This window comes from Corylus avellana, chromosome ca5 (genome assembly GCF_901000735.1).
Source record: "Corylus avellana chromosome ca5, CavTom2PMs-1.0".
Classification (NCBI taxonomy): domain Eukaryota; kingdom Viridiplantae; phylum Streptophyta; class Magnoliopsida; order Fagales; family Betulaceae; genus Corylus; species Corylus avellana.
The window spans coordinates 17,661,928-17,689,500 of NC_081545.1; the positions used below are offsets into that span (position 1 = coordinate 17,661,928).

The following is a 27,573-nucleotide window of genomic DNA, read 5'->3' on the forward strand; positions in this document are numbered from 1 at the left end:
GGTCAAGAATGTTGGCATTCAAATACCGGTGATTCTAGGGCGACCATTCTTAGCTACGACTAATGCCCTGATTAATTGTAGGACAGGGGTGATGAAGATTTCCTTCGGAAATATGACAGTGGAGCTGAATATCTTTGATATCAGCAAACAACCATTGGAGTATGATGAAGTGAGAAATGTATGCTGGATAGAGGAGATTATGGAAGAGACAGTGAATGAATCAAGCATAGAAGACCCCTTGGAGGCATGCTTTGCTCAGTTCGGAGAGGATTTAGATTTGGACAAGTTGCTTGAGCAAGCAGATGCAATTTTGGAGACTGCTCCTCTAGTGAGCAGTGAGACGGAGGAGACAACAACACTTGATCCCCCAAAGAAGGAACTTAAGCCTCTACCGGATAACCTTAAGTATAAGTTCCTAGGTCCAGCAAATTCTTTGCCTGTGATTATAGCTTCGGATTTGGTTGATGCTCAAGAGGAAAAATTGCTAGAGGTGTTAAGACAACACAAGGAAGCTATCGGTTGGACCATTGAGGATATCAAGGGGATCAGTCCCTCGGTGGTGATGCACAAGATACATTTAGAGGAGAATGCCAAGCCATCGAGGGAGCCACAGAGAAGGTTAAACCCAACTATGCAAGAGGTTGTGAGGGCTGAAGTGATTAAGTTGTTGGATGCAGGGATCATTTATCCAATCTCGGATAGAAAGTGGGTAAGCCCAATTCATGTTGTGCCAAAGCGGGCTGGATTGACGGTAGTAAAGAACAAGGATGATGAGTTGGTCCCAACTCGTATTCAGTCCGGATGGAGAGTTTGCATAGACTACCGCAAGCTAAATGCCGCCACAAGGAAGGATCATTTTCCACTCCCATTCATTGATCAGATGGTGGAACGTTTGGCTGGGCATGCATACTATTGCTTCTTGGATGGTTATTCTGGATATAACCAGGTCCCTGTGGACCCCGAAGATCAGGAGAAGACGACATTTACCTGTCCTTTTAGGACTTTCGCCTACCGTCGCATGCCCTTTGGTTATGCAACGCACCCGCTACTTTTCAGCGGTGCATGATTAGTATTTTTTCTGACATGGTAGAGCGTTTCTTAGAGATTTTCATGGACGATTTCTCTGTCTTTGGTTCATCCTTTGATGAGTGTTTGGACCGCCTGACTTTGGTATTAGTACGGTGCAAGGAGAAGAACCTGGTGCTCAATTGGGAGAAGTGCCATTTTATGGTCAAGCAAGGTATTGTATTGGGGCACATCATATCTCAGAGGGGGATTGAGGTTGATAAAGCGAAGGTGGATTTGATTTCCAACCTTCCACCCCCACGTACAGTGAAGGAGGTTCGCTCTTTTCTGGGCCATGTAGGATTCTACAGGCGGTTTATCCAAGACTTAGCAAGATTGCCAGGCCTTTGTGCAAGTTGTTGGTGAAGGATGCCCCATTTGTATTTGATGAGGATTGCCAGAGAGCATTTGGGGACCTTAAGAGCATTCTGACGTCCACACCCATTATTCAGCCACCCAATTGGGGTGTACCTTTTGAGATCATGTGTGACGCATCGGATCATGCCGTTGGAGCTGTTTTGGGGCAGCGTATTGATAGACTCCCCCATGTCATTTACTATGCGAGCAGAACTCTGAACGATGCACAACTCAACTACTCCACCACGGAGAAGGAGTTGTTGGCAGTCGTTTTTGCGCTAGACAAGTTCAGATCCTATTTGCTAGGATCTAAAGTCATCATCTTTTCGGATCACGCAGCATTGAAGTATCTTTGTTCCAAAAAAGATGCTAAATCTCGTCTGATCCGATGGATTTTGCTACTTCAGGAGTTTGACATAGAAATTCGGGACAAGAAGGGTTCCAAAAATGTGGTGGCGGATCATTTGTCTAGATTGACTGTGGATTACACTGAGGACGCCAGCCCCATTTCGGAGACTTTCCCTGATGAGCAATTGATGCACATTGCTCATGAGCCCGCACCATGGTTTGCTGACATAGTGAACTATCTTGTCACCGGCCAACTGCCTCAGCTGTGGGGGCGACAAGATAGGTCCAAATTTTTGCCTGTGGTGAAACATTTTTTCTGGGACGATCCTTACCTGTTCAAGTATTGTCCCGATCAGATCATTAGGAGGTGTATACCTGAGCATGACCAATCCAATGTCATCTCCTTTTGTCATGATCATGCTTGTGGAGGCCATTTCAGTGCTAAGAAGACCGCCGCCAAGATTTTGCAGTGTGGATTCTATTGGCCTACCCTTTTCAGAGACGCCCACGCTTATTGTATATCTTGTGAGCGTTGTCAGAAGCTAGGGAGTATCTCTAGAAGGAATATGATGCCCCTCAGTCCCATTTTGATTGTTGAGATTTTTGACGTATGGGGCATCGATTTCATGGGACCTTTCCCGAACTCCTTTGGCTATCTGTACATCTTGGTTGCTGTGGACTATGTGTCCAAATTGGTGGAGGCAGTTGCATGCAAGACCAATGACCACAGAGTTGTGGTCCAGTTTTTGAGAGACACTATCTTTGCTCGTTTTGGTTCGCCTCGAGCAATTATAAGTGATGGAGGTAAGCATTTTTGCAATCGGATTTTTGAGCAGTTGATGAAGAAGTATTTCATCACACATAAGGTTGTCACCCCATATCACCCACAGATGAGTGGACAGGTTGAAGTTTCCAATCGCGAGATCAAGCATATTTTGGAAAAGACGGTAAACCCCAATCGAAAAGATTGGTCTATGCGATTGAGTGACGCACTGTGGGCATATAGGACAGCTTTCAAGACCCCGATTGGGATGTCACCCTATCGGCTGGTGTACGGGAAGGCATGTCATCTTCCCGTGGAGTTGGAGCATAGAGCATATTGGGCTATCAAGCAGCTGAACTTCAATCTTTTGAAGGCTGGCTCACAAAGGAAGCTCCAACTCAATGAATTAGAGGAGCTGAGGAATGATGCTTATGAATCTGCACGGTTGTACAAGGCACAGATGAAGAAGGCTCATGACCAGAGCATTTTGAGACGATCTTTTGAGCCTGGTGAGAAGGTCCTTCTTTACAATTCACGGCTGCATCTTTTTCCAAGCAAGTTGAAATCTCGGTGGACAGGCCCATTTATCATTCGGACAGTTTTTCCTCATGGGGCCATCGAGATTGAGGATCCTCAGAATGGTAACACCTTCAAGGTAAATGGACAGAGATTAAAACCATTCTTAGAGTTGAGGAGTAAGGAGATTGAGACGACATTGTTGGAGGATCCGAGTTATTCTTAGTGATTGTCGTATTTTGTGGAGAGTCTGGCTGAAGACTTAAAACTTAGCGCTTGTGGGAGGCAACCCTCATTCTTTCCCTTACCATTTTATCTTGTTTGTTTGTTTCTGTTGTGTTTTTCAGGGCAAGTGTCTGCCATTCAAGTTTGGGGGAGCATTCTCCTATGTTACACCCGACTTGCGCCGCGCACCTGGTATTGTATCTCTGGACCCATTGGGGACAATGTGTCATTTTAGTTTGGGGGTGGGGTAGACATTTCTCTGTCTTTTTCCTTAATTATTCGTGTTGTTTTGTTATATATATATAATAAAAAATAAATAAAAAAAAAATCTGCTATGTTATTGATTAAGCAAGGATAACACCTATTCTGTGGTTTGCATGTCATTGGTCTGTTTAGCATTTTGAACACAGCATGTCAGTAGGAATCTGAGTCTTTTGACTCATTGTTGGATTAGAGAGATTTCACATGTTCGAGTTTATCACCACGAGCACACTAGCACAGAATCGGTGAGGTATAAGATTTGACTTGATTAGGGTATATTTTGAGATAGGTAGGATGAAGTGTGATGAAACCATGGCTTGAAAAAAAAAAAAAAAAAAATCAAATCAAATCAGTTTGAGCTTCTCATTGAGTAACCGGACCTCATGCCTCACAAAGCATTGAGTGTTCGCGTAAAAAGATGAGAAACCTAACTTGGTTGGTTGTATGGCTAGTTTGGCTTCGTAGCCTAGTTGACTTGAGTAATTAAGCCCTTAGGGATGTTTCTACATCTAGTGCCCTAAAACCATTTGGTTTGGGAGTCTCTGGCCCAACACTCGTTACATGGGTCAATTAGAAAGCTTAAGGAAGCTAAGCATTGCACAGCCTATACAAAAAAAAAAAAAAAAAAAAAAAAAAAAAAATTAAGCCTTGGTTGTTTCATCTGAGCAAATTCCTATCACATCTAAAGTACACCCAAGTTTGAGAATAAATTGAAGCCTCCGGATTTTATGTTAGTCTCACATTGCACTTATTGGAACATGTGTTGTCTCAAATTTCCATCTTTGAGTTGAATGATTTGTGCTTATCTTGATGATGTGATTGTGGTGTTCATTATGATAAACCTACTCATGATGTTAAAAACCATGTGTTTGTGTGGAAGTCCTTGTTTATGAAATAACATAGTGCATAAATGTTTGTGGGTATCATTCCTGTTAAACCCTCACGAGACTTCACTCGTCCTCTAGGGATACCTAGGGGTTTAAAAGGCTTGTTGCATGCGCTAAATGCAATCGTATATCCCACGAAAGATGGATTTATCTTTTGTTTTCTGTTTTTCCATTCTTGTTTTTAGTTTTGTATTGCTAAGGGACTAGCAATATGTAAGTTTGGGGGTGTGATAAGTGCTAAAATATTTATATTTTCAGCCCTTAACTTGCATGTTTTAATCCTTTGGTTTTGGTTAATTAGGACATTTTATTGCCTTTTTGTATTTTCTTTGTTTTATAGGCTTTTGGAAGAAAAGAAAGCATTTCTGGAAAAATTCCAAGCTTAAAGGGGCAAATTGAGAAGACCTAGAGGATATGGTTAAGCTTAACCAATCATGGTTAAAGTTTAATCAAATAAAGGAAAGGATTAATTCGGAATTTCTCAATTTGAAGTCAAATCGGATTGGATGCAAAATTGGATTCTGAATATGTCTCGGTATTTTGACCATAACTTTCATCTCAGATATCCGATTGAGGTGATTCAAGCGGCATTGGAAAGCTAACTCAAATTACTACAATTAATTGTGAAATAGCATTTTCCCAATTCGGAGCGCCGCAAGGCCAAAATCATGACGCAAGATAGGACCGCAATTCTGGGCGAATCCTATTCCGATTTGGGCTTAGGTTTTCTTTATCCTAATTGGGCTTGGACTTAAATCTCCGAAATTCCTAGGATTACTAGGGCTTCTAGGGCTCTCCTAAGCCATATAAATAGACCTCTAAGCCTCACAATTGAAGGAGGCCGTTTTAAGCTGAATTACGACGTATTGCCGTGGGGAAGCTTTTGCTTTGTTTTCCATTGTAAGTTTTATTCTTTCGATGATGACAATTCAATTGGTGATTATTTTTGTTATCATGAGAGGCTAAATCTTTCAACTAAGGTTGAAGATGAAGCTTCGTCATTGACAAACTCATGTATTCTCGTATTTTGTTTATACAATTTTGACTTCGAATAAGGATGTTGTAGATTTTCATTCAATTGCTTGATTTATATCTTTTAATTGAATGTGATGAACTATTATGTGTTGGAGTTGGATATTTGATGTGTTTCATCCTTCGGATACATCAAATCATTCGATTGAAATCGGATATCCGTTGTGATTCGTTAACCAAACGGATACATAGGATGATTTAATTTCGAATCGGATATTTGTTGTGATTTGTAAAAATGGGTGGATTCATTGAATGATTTAAACTTGATATTTGTAAAACATCGAATATAGTTTTTCGATTGTAGGAACAAATACGAGAATATAGAGTTAAGATTTGGCGAAGTGAATTCTAAAACCTTAGTGTTCTTTACCATTTTATTTCATTATTTTCTTTAGTTTATGTTTTATTTTGCACGACAAAAATCACAAAATTCGGAACTAGGTTACAATAGAGTTGGTTTAAATAGAAATTGGTTTACACAACACAAATCCCTGTGGATCGACCTCGCACTTGCACACACGCTATATTGCACACGACTCGTGCACTTGCGAGTACAATTAAATTTGTACATCACATAGGTCAAGGTAATGTATCTTCCTTTTTGGTTGAAATAGGTTTAGTTGTGAATCCACTAGATTCTTGGTGTGTGGATTCACAATCAACTAATCATGTCTGCAATTCATTGTAGGGTGCTAGGTTTAGTTTGGCCTTCTTTAATGATCAAAACATTTGTTTGTATTTTTCCATTCTTCCTCAAATGTCGGGGTGAAGATTAGATGTTTGTTAGAGTTCTTTTCCTTCCCTGTTGTATTGGCGTCAGAACAAGACTGAAGGAGTGCTCTATGGTTTCTCGTCAGTAACCCCGTCAAAATGGGGCATGTAATCTAAAGTTTCTATTTCCCTATCAGAAGTCACGTCAGAACAGGACATGTAATGAGAAGCTACTAGTTTCTCGTCAAGAACCTCATCAGGACGGGACATGTAATGGGAGGTTACTGTTTCCTCCTCAAGAACCTCTTCAGAACGGGACATGTGACAGGACCAAAGCTGAAGCTACTGTTTTCTCGTTTGAAGATGCGTTATGACGGGCTCGTGACTGGTATTTAGATCTAATTTTTACTCTTTGCGTCCTAACAAGGATTAACTCCCGTTATGACAGGAATGGCTCAAAATACAGATTTTGGCCTTCTAGTCAGAATGGAAGAAAATCCCAATTAAGACGGAATAGGAAAAATTTTATATCTATAAATATCTGTCTCATTTTCTGTAGAAGTCTTTGAACCTCTCCATTTCCATTTATGCTCTTCTGAGTTTGGAGGTTCCCTGTGAAGAAAGGGTTGCATTATCACTCATAGAAGTGATATTCTTCATTGTTGTTTGTAGCAAGTGGAGTACCTAAAAAGCTGGAGTCTTCCATCACTTGGGGTTTTTGTTTTTGATTTCAAACCACACCATACACATCACTTAGCCGCAAAGAAGTCTACTGAAAAGTCGATCAGGAGATGCGCTGCATGAAGGTGATCACGATGTAGACAAGCTAGGAAGCTTGTTCTTCTTACTAAGTTTAGAAGTCCCCTCCAGGGAGTGAGTATCAACTAGTCTGTAACTGTGAATCTTCATATAGTGATTTCCTAGTTTTGGCTGCTTCGAAGTGGTGTTTCCCTTGAGGTGCTCAAAAGGGTTTTCCACTTCATCAACAAAATTTTGTGTTGTGGTTGTGTGAATGTTCTTTTTTTTTGTGTTGGTTTATTTTTAAGCATAGCTTCTTTTTTTCCTTATATAAACTGCTTATGCGTTTGTTTTGGTTATATAAATCGCTTTTGTGTTTGATTTGAGGGTAGAACATCGTCCTCATTGTTTTTTCAATTGGTATCAGAGCGGGTTCACTTGGTTTTGTCTCACGTCTTAAGTGTGTTCAATGACCCCCACTCTTTTGGGACGATCTATACCTGTTCCAAGTGTTCCTTCCATTTTCATTGGAAGTGATTTTGAACTTTGGAATGTTCATTTAAGAGCCATGTTTAAGAAGTTTGTTTGTCCATTTTTGTTTAGCATTACTAGAAAGTTTGTTTCTTATCTTATTGCATTCTAGTGCATGCTCTGGGTATTTTCGTTTTGTTTTATTTTTATCCCATGTTTTTATGAGTTTTTCTCTTGTTGGGTTTTTTTTTTTTTTTTTTTGTGTCTTTCTTTGGGAGTGCTCTCTCCCTAGATCTTGTTAAGTACTTTCTTCAAAAACTTATTGTGCACTTTATGAATCTCTCATTATTGCAAACCTGTGTGATGCTCGTTATTGAAGTTGTCTTATATGATGGCTTGTAGAGTTTGTGTGTGTGCTTTGATGCTTATGTTTATTCTAAGCCTTGTCATTTTTATGCACACTGTTTTCACAAGTTTTGACGGATTTCACATCTATTAATTTGGGCAAAAACTCTTATGAGTATTTTTGGTTTTCCCTATTCAAATTGACCTTGCAAGTCAACCTCACAACTTAATTGTTCATGGCATCACCTTTTTCAATGACAAGCAAAATATGATCAAAGACCAAATTTTTAGCAAAATTGTGACAAAACATATTCTTAAAAATTTGCTTCTGAAATCCTTATAGAAAGAGCTGGTGTCATAATCATTGCGGAAAAAGGTGAAACACCCACGAGATTTAATTTGTATAAATTCTCTTGGACAATTGAAGAGGAATGGGTGTATGACTTTTTTATTAAAGTTTAGGAAAAAGGGTTTGACTTTTGCATTAAGTGTCACCATTTTTCATGTGAGATGTGATTGCTCTATGCCTATGTGACATGTGCCCTCTCTTGTGAAATGATTCACACATATCACTATGACATGTTTTAGCCTGTTCATTTGCATCATTGTCAAAAGCATGTTTTGGATAAACCATCATGTTTATTCATACTTTGACTAAACTGTAGAACATGTTAGTTTTTGATGAGATGGTTTCTCTCATATTTTAATAAGTGTTTATTGTAAGTGTACATGTTGATTGGGTGAAAGTATTTGAGTTTGTTTGTTTTTAAAAGGAAAAATGGGTGAAGAGGATTGTTTCCTGTCTTCCCGTCTTAATGGAAATTTTCAACCGTCGTAACGGGAATGTGTTTTGTGTTCTTCTGTTAAAATAGGATTCTATGCGTTTTGTGATATTCTCTTCTTCTCGTCTTAACGTTATTTGTTTTCATTAAAACGGAAATTGGGAGACAAATAGTCACAACGCCTAACACCCTGTTTTTTTTTAATGAAAATTGTTGTTGCTTCACTCAAGCTCTCTCTTCTAAGGGATTTTGTGTGTGTTTCTTATTGGTTTTGTGAAGCCTTCGTTCTATATCATCCTTAATTAGGTTTATGTCTTTTCTCCTCCCTCATTGTTGAGTTGATGTTTGGATTTTGTTCCTTCATTGGTCTTCAAACCTTTGTCTTTTGAATATTTCTCACCTTGTTGGGTCTATGCTCCTTGATTGACATTTATTGATTGTGTGTTTTGGCTTTGGTTTCAATCTCTTGAGCTTATTGGGGTCTATTTTGGCTTTTACATCTTTGAGAATTTGAGTTTATTTTTGGGATTTGGGTTTTCATGTTTTGAAAATAAATTATTGAATGCTTTTGTTCTCTCAACATGCATTTTGCCTATTTTGCCTATTTTGCCTATTGCTCATTTTGTGCTTAGTCTCTGAGCTACTCTTTGGTTCCTCTTGAAGGTATATGTTCTTTATGATTCTTGTGCATCTCGGTACACACTTTGACTGATATTGATGCTCTCATTCATATGTTAATCTTTGTCTTTCTCACAACAAAATTTGTGTTTTTCTGTTCAAAAACCCTTTTTGTCGTTTGTGTGTACTTGCATATAGGGTCTTGATTATGTCTTGAATCTCTCTTTATGCCTTCTAGAATCCAAGTGTGCAGTCTTCTCCATTTTGGATATCTCTTCTTAAAGGTGGTTGTTGGTTGTGTTCCTCACCTTCCAGTGCTAGGTTGAGGTGTGCTTTTTAATGTGGTTGTACTGAGGTTGTGTAGAGTGTATTCTCTTAATTCTTTGCCAGAATGTCATCTTTCCCTTACTCCCAAAGAGCAAGAGTTGATGTTAGCCCTACACCTCCTATGGCTCCATCTGAAGTTGAACTTGCATTTGCCATGAGATTTGTGACTGGCAGTGGCTGAGCTATGTTCCTTTCCAAGAAGCTCAATCGCGAAAAGGGGTAAAGGTCCTCTTGACCTTAAACTTTTTGTTCACATACATGCAATCTTATATGTTTGTGCATCACCTTTACTTAGGTGATTGAATTCCTTTGTGATTGCAGTGTGTTGTATCTTTGCATGCCTCTAGCTTTTATCCTTTTTGCCTATTGCATGCTTGTTATGCCTTTGAGTATGTGGTTGAAATTTGGATGAACCTCTGGTTATTCACTTTCAATTTTTGGGATCTTTCTTTTATGTAGTATTAATGCATATGTTTTGTTCTTTGACTTTTTTGTCTTTTGTGCATTTTTTTTTTTTTTTGATGATTTGGGTGTTCATTGATTCACATGCTTGAGTATTTCTGTTACAGGGTTGGTAGTGCATTCTTTTGACTTGCACATTTGTTGCTATATGTTGGAATTCTTTGGGACGAATCTAGGATTCATGGTGCTTGATTGTAAGTTTATCATAATTTAACATGTTTGGTTGTCTTATGTGTCTAGATAACATGTTATGTTGATTGCTTATTTCCTCCCATTATATATTCCCATAATATGTGAAATTGGTGACAATTGCCTTTTGATTGTGTGTTGAGATATTGCAATTGTTCACTCACATGTTCTGATTGTGCGTCTATGGCCTATTGATGATATGTGCTTGAAATTTGTAAATGCCATGTTGATTGTGGTGATTTTCTTTGGCCTTTTGGTCTTAACTTTGTTTGGATGATATGAAACAACCATTTGAATAAAATGTGTTTCCTTGAACCGTTTACAATTTTCATGTGCATGGGTTGAGTCTACCATGCTCTCATGTTTGTATTTTGTGTTCTTAGTGTGTGTTTTGACATGAGCTGTAACACCCCGATCCCATATTGGGAAGATGAGAAGAAGCCCACATATAGTGGATGGTTTATAGAGATAGTCATGGGTGCTAAGTCCCACATTGCCTAGTTACTAGGTGAAACTGGGCTTTATAATGAATTCTAGGGAAACTCTAAATTGACTAGTCATTTTGGAGTAATAGCGCAGATGTGGCTAGCGCTTTTCCCTGGGTCGTTACATGAGCCCTCTTTGTTCATTCTTTGGTCTTTTGTAACCGTCCTAATTTATTCATTCCAATGATACAAGTGATGCCACTTGAAGCTCCTTCCTCGTCTTTTATAACAAATTGGGGAGAATGTGGTTTGTTGGAACACTTGTTAGGAAGAGGTTGCTCATGTTAAGGGAGAGTTAACATTAGAGACCCCCCCCCCCCCCTCTTTTTTAGGTATCTTTGATATCTCTTGTTATCCTTGACATATTCTGTGAGATTGTTTGGCTTAATATGCTTTATTTTGACATATTCTTGACATGTGTCTTTCTTATTGTTTGTTATTCTCTTTCCTCTTGTCTTATCACATGAATGTTAATTTGGGGAGAATGTGTTTCATTCTGAATCCCTTTGACCATTCAGACAAAAAGGGGGAGAGTATTTTGTGTGAAGGTGGAACTTGTGATGAGTGTCAAATATTGTATATTTGAGCCCCTTAATTTACACTTGTTAATCTTTTAGCTGTATTATGTTTTGATGTTTTGTGTTAGTTTTGGTATTTTAGTTTTTTGTAGGTTGCTAAGGGAAAAATGCGCCTTTAAAGTAAAAAATACGGAGTTTGGAAGAAAGCTAGAAAAAGTGCCATCAAAGTAGGACCAAGCGCACCACACTGTTAAGTACCAAAATATTCATATTTTAGCCCTTAACTTATAATTGTTAATTTCTTAGTTTTGTTAGTTTGTACTATTTTCTTTCTTTTATGTGTTTTCTGTGATTTTGTAGGCTTTTGGAAGAAAATGAAGCACTTCTAGAAAGTTCGAGCATTAAAGAGCAAATTTGGGAAAGCTAGAAATTCTAATAATGAGATCGATCATAGGCGACCTACGCTCGAGTGCACTAGGGCTAGATTAAAGCAATAATTAAGTTTATTTAATATTTCAATATTGGCGCCTTTGTGATAATCATATTGTGATGCTTAACTTGATTAATTCCTGTTTTATTAAATTCCTCATATGCGTGTGATTGGCCATTATATGCATGTGGTATGGATTAGTTATTTAAGTCAATTTTGATGATCGAGTTTTGGGCTTAATAGAGTGACAAAAGAATTCCTTACGGGTTCTTGGGTTAATCAACATGGGGAACCGGGAGTAGACACCCATGCCCTAAGCCTTATGTGTTTGTCGATTTCTACAGATTTATGCTTTCTTAAAGAATAACTTAATAGACACCCTTGCTAAATCCGTTAAGAAAGAAAATAATTAGAGTAGATACCTATGCCTAATTCGTTACTTAGGGAAATCAATAGCTTAAGGAGTAGACACCCATACCCTTAGGTTGACAAACATTAGGTATTCATAATATGATTAGAACATTGGCATATTGTTATATTATTTAAGCATGATTAGTGGTGGATATTAAAGCCCTACCTTTTATTTATCTTTATTTCTTTTCAATATATCAATATCAATTTAGTGAACATTTTGATATTTTAATCAATTCTAAACAATATCATCAATCCTCGTAAGAACGATCTCGTACTTGCTGCACTATACTACTGTTTTGATCTTGTGCACTTACGAGTTAAAACATACTAATTATTATCTATTAATTTAGGTAGTATTTGGCACAACAAGTTTTTGGCGCCGTTACTAAGGATTATTTAATTTTGTTTGGAATTTTTTTTTCCCTAGTTTGTTTCATTTTTTTTCCTGCTTTTCTAGTTTTTCCACAGTTCCTGTTTTGCCTCTGGAGGTGCGCTCGAGCGCCCATTCCAGGGCGATGGAGCGCACTAGTGCAATCGATCGCACGTCTGGATAGCAGCACAGAAACTATTTTAATTACAATCTGATTTTTTTTTTCTTTTCGTTTCATGCAAGGTCATTCGAGTCTGCATTTTCCTAAGTCTTTATTTTTAATTTTGTTTTTATGCAGGGTCATTCGACACCCTATGGACCATGTTCATATTGCCATAACCCTTATCACCAAGTTAGAAATTGTCCCTCACCAAGACAATTTTCTAACCATTCTTATGGCATATGAACACATCGTTCTCTAGACCAGGGGACGACGGCTATTTTGATTCCTATAACCCAACATGGAGCCAACAGTCATATCTCTCATGACAAGCTCAAGCTCCTAGAAATCATGCTCCATAATTGCATGAACTGCACCATCAATCATATCCGCAGTTCTATGATCATTCATATTCCTCTCAATCAGCTCCACAATAGCAATATCAGGCTGAACCACCTCTACCTGAGGTTTCTAAAGAGTTGTTAGATATGATCAATGTGTTGACCAATAGAACACAACAAGACATTGAGGAGATGAAGGCCCACCGCAAACAGAAAGGCGATGTTCTCAAAGAAGAAGAAGAATATGAATAATCATATATGGGAGATGGCACCTCCTCTTGAGCACCTACTATCATGAGCAAGCTGTCACATTGAGGAGTGGAGAGGTGGTTGAAAATCAAGTGGAAGAGAGGAAGGAGGAGCAATTTGAGGTTCCACAAGAACCATATCGGGAAAAAGAACAGAGCATTGAGAATTCTTCAACACCAACTCTTATTCCGAAAGTACCAAGAGTCTAGGAAAGAAGTCTGTTAGAGTTACCAAATGAGCAAATTAAGGACATCAAGATAGAAAAGCTCCATGAGTTTTCTTCTTATTTTATTCCAATTCATGATTCCCTTCCAGATGAGAAGCTATTTGAGAAGACTCAGAGTGGTCCACCCCGATCTACAGACAATTGGAATCCCCCTGCTATAGGAAAAATTCATTCTCTGTGGTGCAAGAGAAGAAAAGATTTGTGCTTCAAGTTTAAGAGGAGGACAACAATCTGGCTATTGACGTTAAACTTAGCGCTCATGGGAGGCACCCCATAGCATATCCTTTTTATTTCTTTGTTTTTTTTTTTAATTCATTTTTATTTTATTTTTATTTTTATTTTTATTTTGTTTTTGTTTTCCTTTGTTACTATAGTGTTTTGTTTTGCAGAGACAAGTGTGCTTCAGTTCAAGTTTAGGGATGTGCTATGAGCAATAACATCCAGACAGTTCATCCATCTCCTGGGTAAGATCTTTTTATATTATACACACATTGGGAACAATGTGTAATTTAAGTTTGAGGGTATGGGAGACACTTTACACACACTTTGTCCCATTTTTGAAAAAGAAAAACAATATATGCATGTTCATGTTTGTCTTAAAATTTTGGTTGATATAAAAGAATTGTGATTTGATTTCATTGGTGAGCTTACAATTTTGAACACATGATCTGATGATAGAGTTTTTCTGTTTGGTTACTTGCTTTAGGCATTTAAGTATTCACATGTTTGATATGATCTGATACAAGCACATTAGCACATAATTTGTGGGGTATGCCATGAAAGTCTGATGTGTGTGTCTTTATGTCTTGTGTGAAACTAGATGATTTATTAGATAGATACTTTGGCATATATATGTGTGCTTGATGTGCAAAATATCTATCTAAATTAATAGGTAAATAATTGTACGTTTTACTTGCAAGTGCGCAAGGTCAACATAGTAGTATATGGTGCAAGTACAGGATCATTCCCACAAGGATTGCTGAATTTATGTTCAAAAATAAATTCCTTAAGTAAAACAAAGATTGATTGTTTAAGTGATGATAATAAAAGGTAGGGCTTTGATATCCACCACTAATTATATTTAGCTAATATAACAATATGCCAATACTTTGATCATGTTATGCATATCTAATGTTTGTCAACCTAAGGGCATGGCGTATACTCCTAAGGCTATAGATTTCCCTAAGCAACGAGTTAGGCATGGCGTATACTCTAACTCTTTTCTTTTCTAAGGGATTTAGCATGATGTATACTAAGTTGTTCCTTAGAAAAGCATATACTCTATGGAAATCGACAAACACATGAGGCCTAAGGCATGGCATATACTCCCGGTTCCCCATGTTGATTAACCCAAGAATCGCGGTGTGGATTATTTTGTTACTTATGTTAAACCCAGGACTCGGCCATCCAAATTGATTTAACTAACTAGTCCATACCACATGCATATGTTGATCAGGCACACACATATGAGGAATTCATGCAAGTAGGCATTAATCAAGTTAAATAGCACAACAAGATCATCACAAGGGCGCCTATATTGAAATATTAACTAAACATAACTAGGGCTTCAATCTAGCCCTACTAATTAAATTAGCTACACATAAAATTGATGTAAAACATCTTCATAAAGAAAATAAAAGAAAGGAAAAGAATAAACCCGAGACTTGAACTTGAAGAGCCCCTATTCTTCTCCTTACAAAGTATATCTATTCTAGAGGCTTAAGGGTCTATTTATAGGTTTTAAAAATCCTTGACAAAGTAGTAAACCTAGGGATTTCATAGGGTTTTGAGACCTATTACAATTAGGAGTTGGAAAACCCTAATATGGAAAGAGGGACATTCTGGCCACCACTTGATGTGTCTCCTGCGCACAAGTGTGATCGATCGCAGCCCGTGTGTGCTTGATCCCAGACCTGCGATCGATCCTTCTTCTGTCATGCGCTCGATCACTCCTGGCCTGATTTGTGTTGTGTCCTCTCTGGTATTGCGCTCGATCGCAGTGTCAGGGAGCTCCAACTTTTTCCATCTTCTCTCTTTGAGCCCAAATCATCTAGATTTACTTCATTTTCTTCCGAAAGCCTGCAAAAGTATGAAAAATACAAAAAGTAATTAAAATGGCCTAATTAACTAAAACCAAAGGATTAAAACATGCAAGTTAAGGGCTGAAAATATGAATATTTTAGCACTTATCAATACTAAAAAGAAAAGAAAAAAAAATGATCATTGATAAGCTTTTCACTAAGTAATTGGACCTCTTGCCTTATAAAGCATTGAGTGTTCACGTCAAAAGGTGAGAATTTTGATTTGATTAATGTCAAGGTTAGTTTGGTTTCATAGCCTTTTTGACTTGAGCTAGTAAGTCCTTAGGGGTGTCTTTACATCTAATGCCCTAAAACCACCTGGTTTTGGAGTCATTGACTTAACACTCGCTACATGGGTCAATTAGAAAGCTTAAGGGAACCAACATTGCATAGCCTGACCAAGAAGAAAAAGAAAATTAAAAAAATAAAAAATAAAAAATAAAAGGAGAGAAAAAGAAAGTTATGCCATAGTTATTCATTCTAATAGGGATTTCAGTGAACGTTGAGATATTGAGACATTGCACATTAGAAATAATTGGAAGGTTCATATTTGTATGCTAGTTCACTTTACACTGTTCCGAACTTATGATGCCCTAGCCTGTCTTTCTAAGTAATTAGACTTTAAAATTCCAATTCATTGTGAAGATGGAGTTTATCTTTTTAAGCTTGCCAATGAATGAAAACCATGGTTTTGAGTAATACTTGAGTTTTGGATAACATGAACTTGTGCATAATGTTTATGAGTAACATTCCTCGAAAACCTTCACGTGACTTTACTTGTCCTCTAGGAAATTCCTAGGGGTTTTAAAGGCTTGTTACATACGCTAAATGCAATCATACATCCCACGAAAGATGGATTTATCTTTTTGTTTTCCATTTTGTTTTTAGTTTCATCTTGCTAAGGGACTAGTAATATGTAAGTTTGGGGGTGTGTTAAGTGCCAAAATATTCATATTTTAGCCCTTAACTTATATTTGTTAATTCCTTAGTTTTTTAAGTTTGTACTATTTTATTTCTTTTATGTATTTTTTGTGTTTTTGTAGGCTTTTGGAAGAAAATGAAGCACTTCTAGAAAGTTCGAGCATCAAAGAGCAAAAATGGGAAAGCTAGAGATTCTGATAGTGCGATCGATCGCAAGGGACCTGCAATCGAGCGCACTACCACAGAGGTCCAAACGAGTGAGCAAGGCATGCGCTTGTGCGCACAAGAGGAGACTCAATCGCAGATATGCGATCGAGCGCACGCGGTCTGCGATCGAGCGCACTCGTGCGCAGCAGAAAAGACAGTGGTGGCCAGAATTCCCTTTCCTTCCATATTAGGGTTTTCCAAGTTCCACTTGTAATAGGACTAAACCCTACTAGTTTACTAGGGTTTCAAGGATTTCTAGAGTATTTCTAAGCCTATAAATAGGCCTCTAAGCCTCATAACTAAATACACAACTTTGGAGAGGGAAATTTGGAGGCTACTTCTAGGAGCGGTTTTCGGTTCTTTCTTTTCCCTTTATTTTAATTATGTGTAACTAATTACTTTAGTAGGGTTAGATTGAAGCCCTAATTATTTTTATTTAATATTTCAATGTTGGCACCTTTGTGATAATCATATTATGATGCTTAACTTGATTAATTCCTGTTTTATTGAATTTCTCATAGGTGTGTGATTGGCCATTATACGCATATGGTATGGATTAGTTATTTAAGTCAATTTGGATGATCGAGTCCTAGGCTTAATAGAGTGACAAAAGAATTCCTCACAGGTTCTTGGGTTAATCAATATGGGGAACCGGGAGTAGACACCCATGCCCTAAGCCTTATGTGTTTGTCGATTTCCACAGATTTATGTTTTCTTAAAGAACAACTTAGTAGACACCCATGCCTAATTCGTTGCTTAGGGAAAGCAATAGCTTAAGGAGTAGATGCCCATACCCTTAGGTTGGCAAACATTAGGTATTCATAATATGATTAGAACATTGGCATGTTGTTGTTTACTTAAGCATGATTAGTGGTAGATATCTGATAAGTGCTAAAATATTCATATTTTCAGCCCTTATCTTACATATTTTAATCCTTTGGTTGTAGTTAATTAGGCCATTTTAATTCCTTTTTTTGTTTTTGATGTTTTTGCAGGCTTTTGGAAGAAAGTGAAGTAAAACTGGGTGATTTGCGCTAAAAAAGAGAAGATAGGAAAAGTTGGAGCTCCCTGGTACTGCGATCAATCGCAGGGCACCTGCGATCGAGCGCAATACCAGAGAAGATATTGCACGAGCCAGAACAGGAGCGATCGAGCGCAGGCCAAAAGAAGGATCGATCACAGACCTGCAATCGAGCGCACACGGGTTGCGATCGATTGCACCCGTGCGCAGGAGGCATCCTAAGTGGCGGCTAGAATGTCCCTATTTCCATATTAGGGTTTTTCAAGCTCCAAATTGTAATAGGATTGAAACCCTATGAAACCCCTAGGGTTTACTACATTTCCAAGGACTTCTAAAGCCTATAAATAGACTCCTAAGCTTTTAGAATAGGGAGGCTGGGAGAAGGGAGAAGAATAGGAGCTCTCAAGTCAAGTCTCGGGTTTATTCTTTCCTTTCTTTTCTTTTATTTTATGAAGATGTTTAACATCAACTCTATGTGTAGCTAATTTACTTAGTAGAGCTAGATTGAAGCCCTAGTTATGTTAAATTAATATTTCAATATTGGCGCCTTGTGATGATCATGTTGTGCTATTTAACTTGATTAATAGCTGCTTGCATGAATTTCTCATATGTGTATGCCTGATCAACATGTGCATGTGGTATGGACTCATTAGTTAGATCAATTTGGATGACTGAGTCCTGGGTTTAACTTAAGCAACAAAAGAATCCACACTGCGATTCTTGGGTTAATCAACATTGGGAATCGGGAGTATACACCATGCCTTGGGCCTCGTGTGTATGTCGATTTCCATAGAACATATGCTTTTCTAAAGAACAACTTAGTATTCACCATGCTAAATCCTTTAGGAAAGAAAAGAGTTAGAGTATGCACCCATGCCTAACTCGTTGCTTAGGGAAATCAATAGCTTAAGGAGTATACACTCATGCCCTTAGGTTGGCAAACATTAAATATGCATAACTTGATCAAAGCATTGGCATATTGATGTATTAGCTTAATATAATTGGTGGTGGATATCAAAGCCCTACCCTTTGTTATCATCACTTCAACAATCAATCTTTATTTTGCTTTTGCTTAAGGAATATATTTTTAAACATAACTTCAACAATCCTCGTGGGAATGATCATGTACTTGTACCCTATACTACCATGTTGACCTTGTGCAATTGCAGGTAAAACGTACAATTATTTACCTATTAATTTAGGTAGATTTTTGCACAACAATATCAAAGCCCTACCTTTTATTTATCTTTATTTATTTTCAATATATGAATATCAATTTAGTGACAACTTTGATATTTTAATCATTTCTAAACAAAATCATCAATCCTCGTAGGAATGATCTCGTATTTGCTGCACTATACTACTGTTTTGATCTTGTGCACTTGCGAGTTAAAACATATCAATTATTATCTATTAATTTAGGTAGTATTTGGCATAACACATCCTGCACTCCAGTGCAGGTGAGCTCGATCCCAGCTGGGTTGCGCTCGAGCGCACCCACGCCCACCAGCAAGTTGCAAGTGCCCAAGTGCTACGCCGTAGAAGAAGAATAGATGCCCACGTTTGATAGAGTGTACTCATCTGACAGACTCACGTCAGCGCCGTTTTTAGGGTTTTTAACCCTAAAAACCCCTATAAAATGATAGCTAAGCCTCCAGAAAAGGAGGCTGGGGAGACCAACTCCGAATTTCTACAGTTTTTCCCCCTTTAGTTAAGTTTTTATTTTAGGTTTAGGCTTTACTTTCAATAATTATGTGGTGGTAAATTATCAACTAAGGTTGAGGATGAAGCCTCTCCGATGAAGAACAGCAACACTTTTTGTAAATCAATATTATTATGATTTTTATCGGTTTTTAAGGTTTCAATTGTTTTGCTTTAATTCAACTATTGAAATTATTCTTGGATATCTATTGTGATTCCTTAATACATATGATGTTTTAGGAGAGTTTCATTTAATTGTTTGCTTGGATCTTAATTAAAATAAGGGAAAAATCCACTTCACCCCCCTAAAGTTTCAAGAGTTTTTCAATTTGAACTCCAAAGTTTAAAAATTGGCAATGTACTCCCCTAATGTTTCAAATTTTTTCAATTTAAACATTTTGTTATTAATTTCCATCAAATTAGACGGAAATCTCTAAAATTACATAATTACCCTCAGGCTTTTTTTAAAAAAATTTCGTCCAATTTAACGGAAATTCGTAACAGAAGGTTTAAATTGAAAATTTTTGAAACATTGGGGGGGGGGTACATTGCCAATTTTTAAACTTTGGGGTTGAAATTGAAAAATTCCTGAAACTTTAGGGGGTAAAGTAGATTTTTCCCTTAAAATAAAATTGGATATCTTTTGTGATTTCTCTTACCGATACAATTGTTGATTTGGTTTAATCCGAATATCTTTTGTGATTTGTGTAATGGATGGATATATCAGATGATTTAATTGATTTATGAAGCATAGTAAAACATATATAGGATCTTATTTGTGAAAACTTCAGATTGTATTGATGTACATGGAATGTGTTGTTCCAACTTGGTGAGTGTGGATTCCACAACTTTAGTATATTATCTTTTGACTATTGTTATTGTTATTTAGTTTATGTTTTCTTTTATTTAAAATAAAAAACCTTTTGGAACTAGGTTAGGATAAAACATAATTTCTTGTGGATTCGACTTCGCACTTGCAAAAGCTATATTGCAAACGACTCGTGCACTTGCGAGTACTTTTAAAAGTCACAACAACTTGCTTTTTGTTGAACTTGTTTGGTGTATTGATCTTTGTATCTCACAAACAAGCTTATGTGTTCCTCTTCTTGACCTTATGCTTCCTATATTGTCCTTGAACTTTTGTGTGATATGCATATAATTTAGTTTATATGTGCTTCTCTTTGATTATGTTGTCTTGACTTTATAACTTGCATATAACATGGATTGTATGCCTCTTATAATGTTCACGTACTATTGTTCTTCTCTGTTGGCATGTTGCCTTGTTCGTTCTTCTCGTGTTGGCGTGTTTCCTTGTTCGTTCTTTACTTGTTTTTGTGACTTAAATATAACATGGGTTTTATATTTTTCTTGATAAAAAATTATGTGCGTAGGTTATTAGATAATAGTGTTGGAGGTGTCTCCCACTTTATGTTTTAATGTTATGCTTGTAATGAGTTTGTTTTTGTTTTCAGAGAATAGGTACATTAACATATTCCATCAAACCAAAGTCTAGTAGTGGTTTGTTAGGCTAGGGTTGGGGTTGTATTATTTACTTGTAATTGTTGTTATCTCAGATGTTTTTGGTTTTGTCATTGAATGGCCAAAGCGGGAGATTGTTATGTTGTATTTGGCCTTATTCAATGAGCAAAACATGTATTTGTAATTTCCCATTCATTCCCTTGTGTTAAGGTGAAGATTGGAGATGTTTTGGGTTTCGTTGTTAAATGGCAAAAGGGGGAGATTGTTAGGTTTAGTTTGGCCTTATTTGATGATCAAAAAATTTGTTTGTATTTTCCCATTCTTCCCCAAGTGTTGGGGTGAAGATTGGATGTTTGTTAAAGTTCTTTGACTTCCTCGTTGTATGGGGCGTCAAACGAGACTAAATGAGTGCTCTTTGGTTTCCCATTAGGAACCCCCTCAAAATGGGACATGTAACGGGAAGTTTATGTTTTCCCATTAGAAGTCGCGTCAGAACGGGACATGTATGAATGATAGGCTACTGGTTCCTCGTTAAGAACCTTGTCAGAACGGGACATATAACGAGAAGCTACTGGTTCCTCATCAGGAACCTCGTCAGGACGGGACATGTAACGGCAGGTTACTGCTTCCTCGTCAGGAACCTCGTCAGAACGAGACATATGACGGGACCAAAGCTGATGCTACTGTTTTCTTGTTTGAAGATGCGTTATGACAAGCTCATGATGGGTATTTAGATCTACTTTTTACTCTTTGCGTCCTAACGAGGATTGACTCACGTTATGACGGGAATGGCTTAAAATACAGATTTTGGCCTTCTCGTCAGAACAGAAGAAAATCCCCATTAAGACAAAAATAAGTAAAATTTCAGATCTATAAATACCTATTTCATTTTCTATAGAACTCTTTGAACCTCGCCATTTCCATTTATGTTCTTCTGAGTTTGGAGGTTCCCAGTGAAGAAAAGGTTGCTATGATCACTCATAGAAGTGATACCCTTCACCATTCTTTGTACCAAGTCGAGTTCCTAAAAAGCATGAAGCTTTTCACCACTTGGGGTTCTTGTTTTTGATTTCAAACCACACCATACACATCACTCAACCGCAAAGACATCTACCGAAGGGTCGATAAGGAGATGTGCTGCATAAAGGCGGTCTTGGTCAAGACAAGTAGGGAAGCTTGTTGTTCTTATTAAGTCTAGAGGTCCTCCAGGGAGTAAGTATCGTCTAGTTTGTAACCATGAATCTTCATATAGTGATTTATTGGGTTTGGCTGCCTCGGAGTAGTTTTTCGCTTGAGGTGCTCGAAGGGTTTTCCACTTCGTCAACAAAATCTTGTGTTGTGATTTTGTGAATGTTCTTTATTTTTTGTGTTGGTTTATTTTTAAGCATAGCTTTTTATTTTCCTTATATAAACTGCTTATGCATTTGTTTTGGTTATACAAATTGCTTATGCATTTGATTTGGGGGCAAAACACAATCCTCGGTTTTCTTTTATGGGGGTTCCAGGTAACCAAGCAACTGAATAAAGGACAAATGTACCTAATGCTAGGAGATGGAACGAGAGTTCCAGTACACTCCATTGGAATTGTTAAACTATGTTTTTATCCGAAGTTTTTAATATTGTCAAACTATCTTTATGTTCCCAACATTCGCAGAAATTTAATTTCGATTATTTATTTGGGATAACAAGGGTATTCCGTTATTTTAAGGAATACAATGGTAATAAGGAAAGGTAATCTTATTATCTGTTCTAGTATTATCAATGATAGTTTGTATATTATAACTCCCGATAAACATAAAGTTAACAACTCTTTAGTATAACCAACTTGTGTTTCTTTAAAAAGAAAGTCTCCTTCTGCTAATGAAGCACACTTTGGCATCTACATCTTGAACATATTGATTCAAACAAAGTTCAAAGACTAGTTAAAGATGGATTTTTAGATCCATTGGCATTGACTCATTATCAAGTTTGCGAATCATATAGTGAAGGAAAAATGACTAAGAGATCCTTTTTTGCTAAAGGGTATAGAGCAAAGGATTTGCTAGAATTAGTTCATACTAATGTATGTGGTCCGATGAGTACCCCTACAAGAGAAGGTTTTGAGTACTTCATCACTTTCACAGCTGATTACTCAAGGTATGGTAATGTTTACCGATTGCATCGGAATTCTGAAGCTTTTGAAAAGTTCAAAGAGTTTTGGGCTGAAGCCGAAAAACGGTTGGGTAAACATATCAAAGCACTTTGATTTGATCGAGGTGGCAAATACTTTCTTGGGCAATTTATAGATCACTTACCAGAAGCAGGGATTGTATCCTAACTGACAGCACTGGGGACACCCCAACATAATGGTGTGTCAGAAAGAAGGAATAGGACTCTTTTAAAAACGATGAGAGCAATGATGAGTTTTGCTACCTTACCCATTTCTTTTTGGGGATATGCCATAGAAACAGCAGTATACTTACTTAATATGGTTCAATCAAAATCAATTTCCAAGGTACCCATAGAACTATGGTTGGGACGCAACCTTAGCTTGAGTCACATCCGGATTTGGGGTTGCTCAACACATGTGTTGGAAGGAAAGACAGATAAGTTGGAAGCCAAAATAGAAGTATGCTTGTTTGTGGGATATCCAGAAGGAACAAAGGGGTATTTGGTCTATAGTCCTAAGGATCTCAAAGGGTTTGTTACAACAAATGCTAAGTTCCTAGAGATGACTATGTAGATAGTCATAAACCAAGAAGCAAAGTGATTCTAGAGGAAGTACAAGAAGCAAGAGAGAAAAAATTTTCAAAAAAGGTTGAAAAGGAGGTGGTTGTGTCAAACACACCACCAGTCACTACTAGTATAACACTTGTTACTACTAGTGTAGCACATGTTACTACTAGTATGGCACGTAGTAGGTGTAACACCCCGATCCCATATTGGGAAGATGAGAAGAAGCCCACATAGAGTGGATGGTTTATAGAGATAGTCATGAGTGTTAAGTCCCACATTGCCTAGTTACTAGGTGAAACTCGGTTTTATAATAAATTCTAGGGAAACTCTAAATTGATTAGTCCTTTTGGAGTAATAGCGCAGATGTGGCTAGCGCTTTTCCCTGGGTCGTTACAGTAGGCTAGTACCATCGTACTACATTGCAGTGAGAGAACTGTTAGGGCACCTGACAAATAATTGGGAGAAGCCTTTATGGCTGAATATGATACAACTGAATTAGACCCAAGGACCTATGTAGAAGCGGCAGATGACATGGATGTAGACCATTAGGTTAAAGCTATGGAAAGTGAGTTGGAATCAATGTATTCCAACAAAGTCTGGACTCTTGTAAAGGTGCCTGAAAGCATTAAGCCAATAGGTTGTAAATGGGTTTACAAGAGAAAAAGAGGAGTGGATGGAAATGTTGAAACGTTCAAAGCAAGGATAGTGGCAAAAGATTTCACATAGAAAGAAGGGATCGACTATTAGGAAACTTTTTGGCCTGTGGCCATGCTTAAGAAGTAGATGGAAATGTTGAAATTTGGAATTCATCTGAGCCTCTGCAAAGATTGAAAAATTCATTTATGAGCTGGAACATGATTTTGAACATGTTAGGATCCAAAATGTAAAATTTCAAGTCATTTGGAGTTCATTTGCTATTTTTAATGAAATTTTGCAACCAAAACAAACTTGCAATTTTTCCTACAAGGCCTATAGGGATTACGATTTTTTCTGGTGCTTATGGGTAAGTCATAAACATTTTATAAGACTTGTTCCTACATAAAACATTCGTGGTTGATGCAATGGTTTGAACAGATCTTCGTTTTAGGTTATATTGAAAGAGTTATGAGCTGTTGAACATTCGTCAACAAATATTGAAACAAAAATCCTGCGTGCAATTTTAGGTTGTAAAAATCCATTTTGTGTGATAATCAAAATTTATACAAATTTGATTATGAAACATGTTGTATACATGATACAATGGTTTGGGGATACAAAAGAAAAATTATACAAGTTTGATTTCATGGAGTTTGGCTACTCTTGAAAAAATTATGTTTCAAATTTATGTTAAAAGAACATGAAATTGTGCAAAGTTTTCTTAAAGAATTCTTTAAATGGCAATTAATGTTTTTATTCATTTAAAATAATTTGATTGCTTGTGGGTTATTGTTATTGAAAAGTCGTACAAAGGTGGTGCCATAGTTGAAAAACCAAAATACCACATAGAAACCTAATTATGTGTTTGGCATATAATTAAGGCAATTCAACATATTAATCATGAATTTGATTCATGGATTAAATGTTGCCTTGGTAACTATGATTCATGGTGAGATTTTCTTCATGTTCGGTATATTAAACATCGGAAAATATGAATATAGTTATATTCCTAATTTAGTTAGGAAAATTTGTTTCTTTTGAAACAAAAGTGACATGGTCTTAAGTTGTAAATAAATTACAACTACTGGCAAAACCCATAAGTTTCAAAATATCAAGTGGGAAATTCAATTTTTGAATCTAGTAGTCTTTGTCATAAGTCTATCATAAATGATGAAGTAACAGCACCTCCCCTTGGCCATGGGACCTACTCCATACGGAGGATGTCTTTTACATCATGGATTATGAGTAGGGTCCCAAAAGGATGGATGAGATTGATTATGTATTGATGGTGACCACACCAATGTGGAGCCAATCCACAACGAGATCAAATCTAATTGATGGTGGACACTTGACTGGTCTAAGATATTAATCTTGTTAGGTTTTAGTTTGGCCTTATTCAATGTTGTTTCTTGTATTTCTTGTTGTTTAAAACTTTGGGGAATAGCTTTTTAGGTCTTTAGGGTTTGGTTGAAGAAGCTACTGTTTTTCCGTTAGAATGAGACAAGTAACAAGGAGTCTTTGTTTCCTCGTCAGGAGTGCCATAAGAATGAGACATGTAATGAAGAGTCTCTGTTTCCTCGTCAGTAGTGTCGTCAGAACGAGACATGTAACAAGGAGTTACTGTTTTCACGTCAGGAGTTGCGTTAGGACGGAACATGTAATGGGGAGTTACTGTTTCCTCGTTAGAAGTTGCGTCAGGATGGGAATGTGATGGGAGCAAAGTTGAAGCTATTGTTTCCTCGTTAGGAACCTTGTCAGGATGGGACATGTAACAAAAGCAAAGCTGAAGCTATTATTTTCTCGTCAGCTGGTGCATTAAAACGGGACATGTGACGAAGAGGAGACATTTGTTCTTCCAATCATAACGGGACTGCTTTCTCTTTAGGACGTGGAATTCTCAAATCTGAGAATTTGTTCTTCCTATCATAATGAGAGTGGTATCCCATTAGGATGTGAAGAGGGAAATGTTTCTCCTATAAATGGTTTTCCTATCACTATTCATTTATAGACTTTGAAAAATATTTTCCCTGTGCTCTATTTACTGAAGTTTTAAACCTCTCTATGAGCGCTGCATCTCTAGAGTTTGTTTTGTTCAAGAGGGGAAGTGATAAAGCTTTGAGCTCTCCTTTGCTTTTGCTTGGCGTGCTGCCTGTTCATTCATCTACACAAAGTTTTCTATCATGGGATCTTGAAGAAAAAAGTCTACCGAAGGGTCGATGAGGAGATGCACTCCATGAAGATGGTCAGGATGGAGACAAGCTAAGAAACTTGTTTTTCTTACTAAGTCTAGAGGTTCAAAATAATTTGATTTTTATATAGTGATTTCTCGGGTTTGGCTACCCCGGAGTGGTTTTTACCTTTGATGTGTTCAAAGGGTTTTCCACTTCGTAAACAAACTTTGTGTTGTGTTTGTGATGATGATTTAATGTCGCTGTGCATGATTTATGTTTGTTGTATGGCTTAGTTTCATAATTTTGTTTATTTGGGGATTAGAGGTAGAACTTTGTGTTGTGTTTGTGCTCATGATTTAATGTTGATGTGCATGTTTTATCTTTGTTGTATGGCTTAGTTTCATATTTTTGTTTATTTGGGGATTATAGGTAGAACACGATCCTAGCAATCTTTCAATTGATATCAGAGCGGGTTCGCTCGGTTTTTGACTCATGTCTTGAGCATGTTCATTTTCTTGGTTCCTCTATTTTTATCATGTCTTTGAATATTCCTTGTCTGGATGAACTTGGCTGTCTAAACGACTATGATAAGTCCTCAATTTCTTGTGCGAGTATTTCTGAATCTCTTAATTCTTCTGACTATGATGAAATTGATCGTGGTAATCCTGCTCTCTCCTTGGAGGCTTTGTTTTACTCCTATAATATGATGTCCAAGGAACTTTACACTATTAATCTAGACATTCATCGTATTATGGAAGAGTTAGTCAGAGTTAATTCAGAAATAGATTGACTGAAATTGGACAATGTGATGAAAAGAAAAGAACTCCTTTTTGCTGAACAACCTAGAGTGTTGGATGTGAAATCTTTTGATTGTACTTCACATGAACCATATCTTACAAAGAATCATGGCCCTTGTTTACACTATGCTGTTCGAGGACACATTTGTGATAAATGTTCTCTTTTGAAACCAAAGAGTCTTAAATCTCCTCATGCAATCACTAGTAAGAAAAATTCTAGTTTTATTCAACTACAGTTGGAGCTTATAAACTCTAAAATGGATTTTATGACAAAGGTTGTTTCTGACAAATACCCCTCCTCGTTTGTTCATAGTCAAGAGTTTAGTGAATGCGGTTACCCTTTTAAGAAGTGTCATTCTGAAGAACATGACCATGTTGATCTTGTTCCTCATACTTCCTTAAAGGCTCTTGATTCATGTCTTTGGTACCTCGATAGTGCTTGTTCTAAGCATATGTTGGGGGACAAGTCTGTGCTTAACTGTTTAAATGAGTACAGGGATGGCAGTGTCACCTTCGGTGATGGAAATCATGCTCAGATCAAAAGAAGGGGTTGA

General features: G+C 37.3%; 1 protein-coding gene across 1 annotated transcript; it reads left to right on the forward strand.

Annotated features, from left to right (window-relative positions):
• Nucleotides 1–199: 199 nt before the first annotated feature.
• On the forward strand, nucleotides 200–27,573 carry LOC132181880 (uncharacterized). Its single transcript, XM_059595109.1, has 4 exons — nucleotides 200–335; nucleotides 678–926; nucleotides 1,091–1,170; nucleotides 27,295–27,573. The coding sequence occupies exons 1-4, from the start codon at nucleotides 200–202 to the stop codon at nucleotides 27,571–27,573; spliced, it is 744 nt and encodes a 247-aa protein (XP_059451092.1).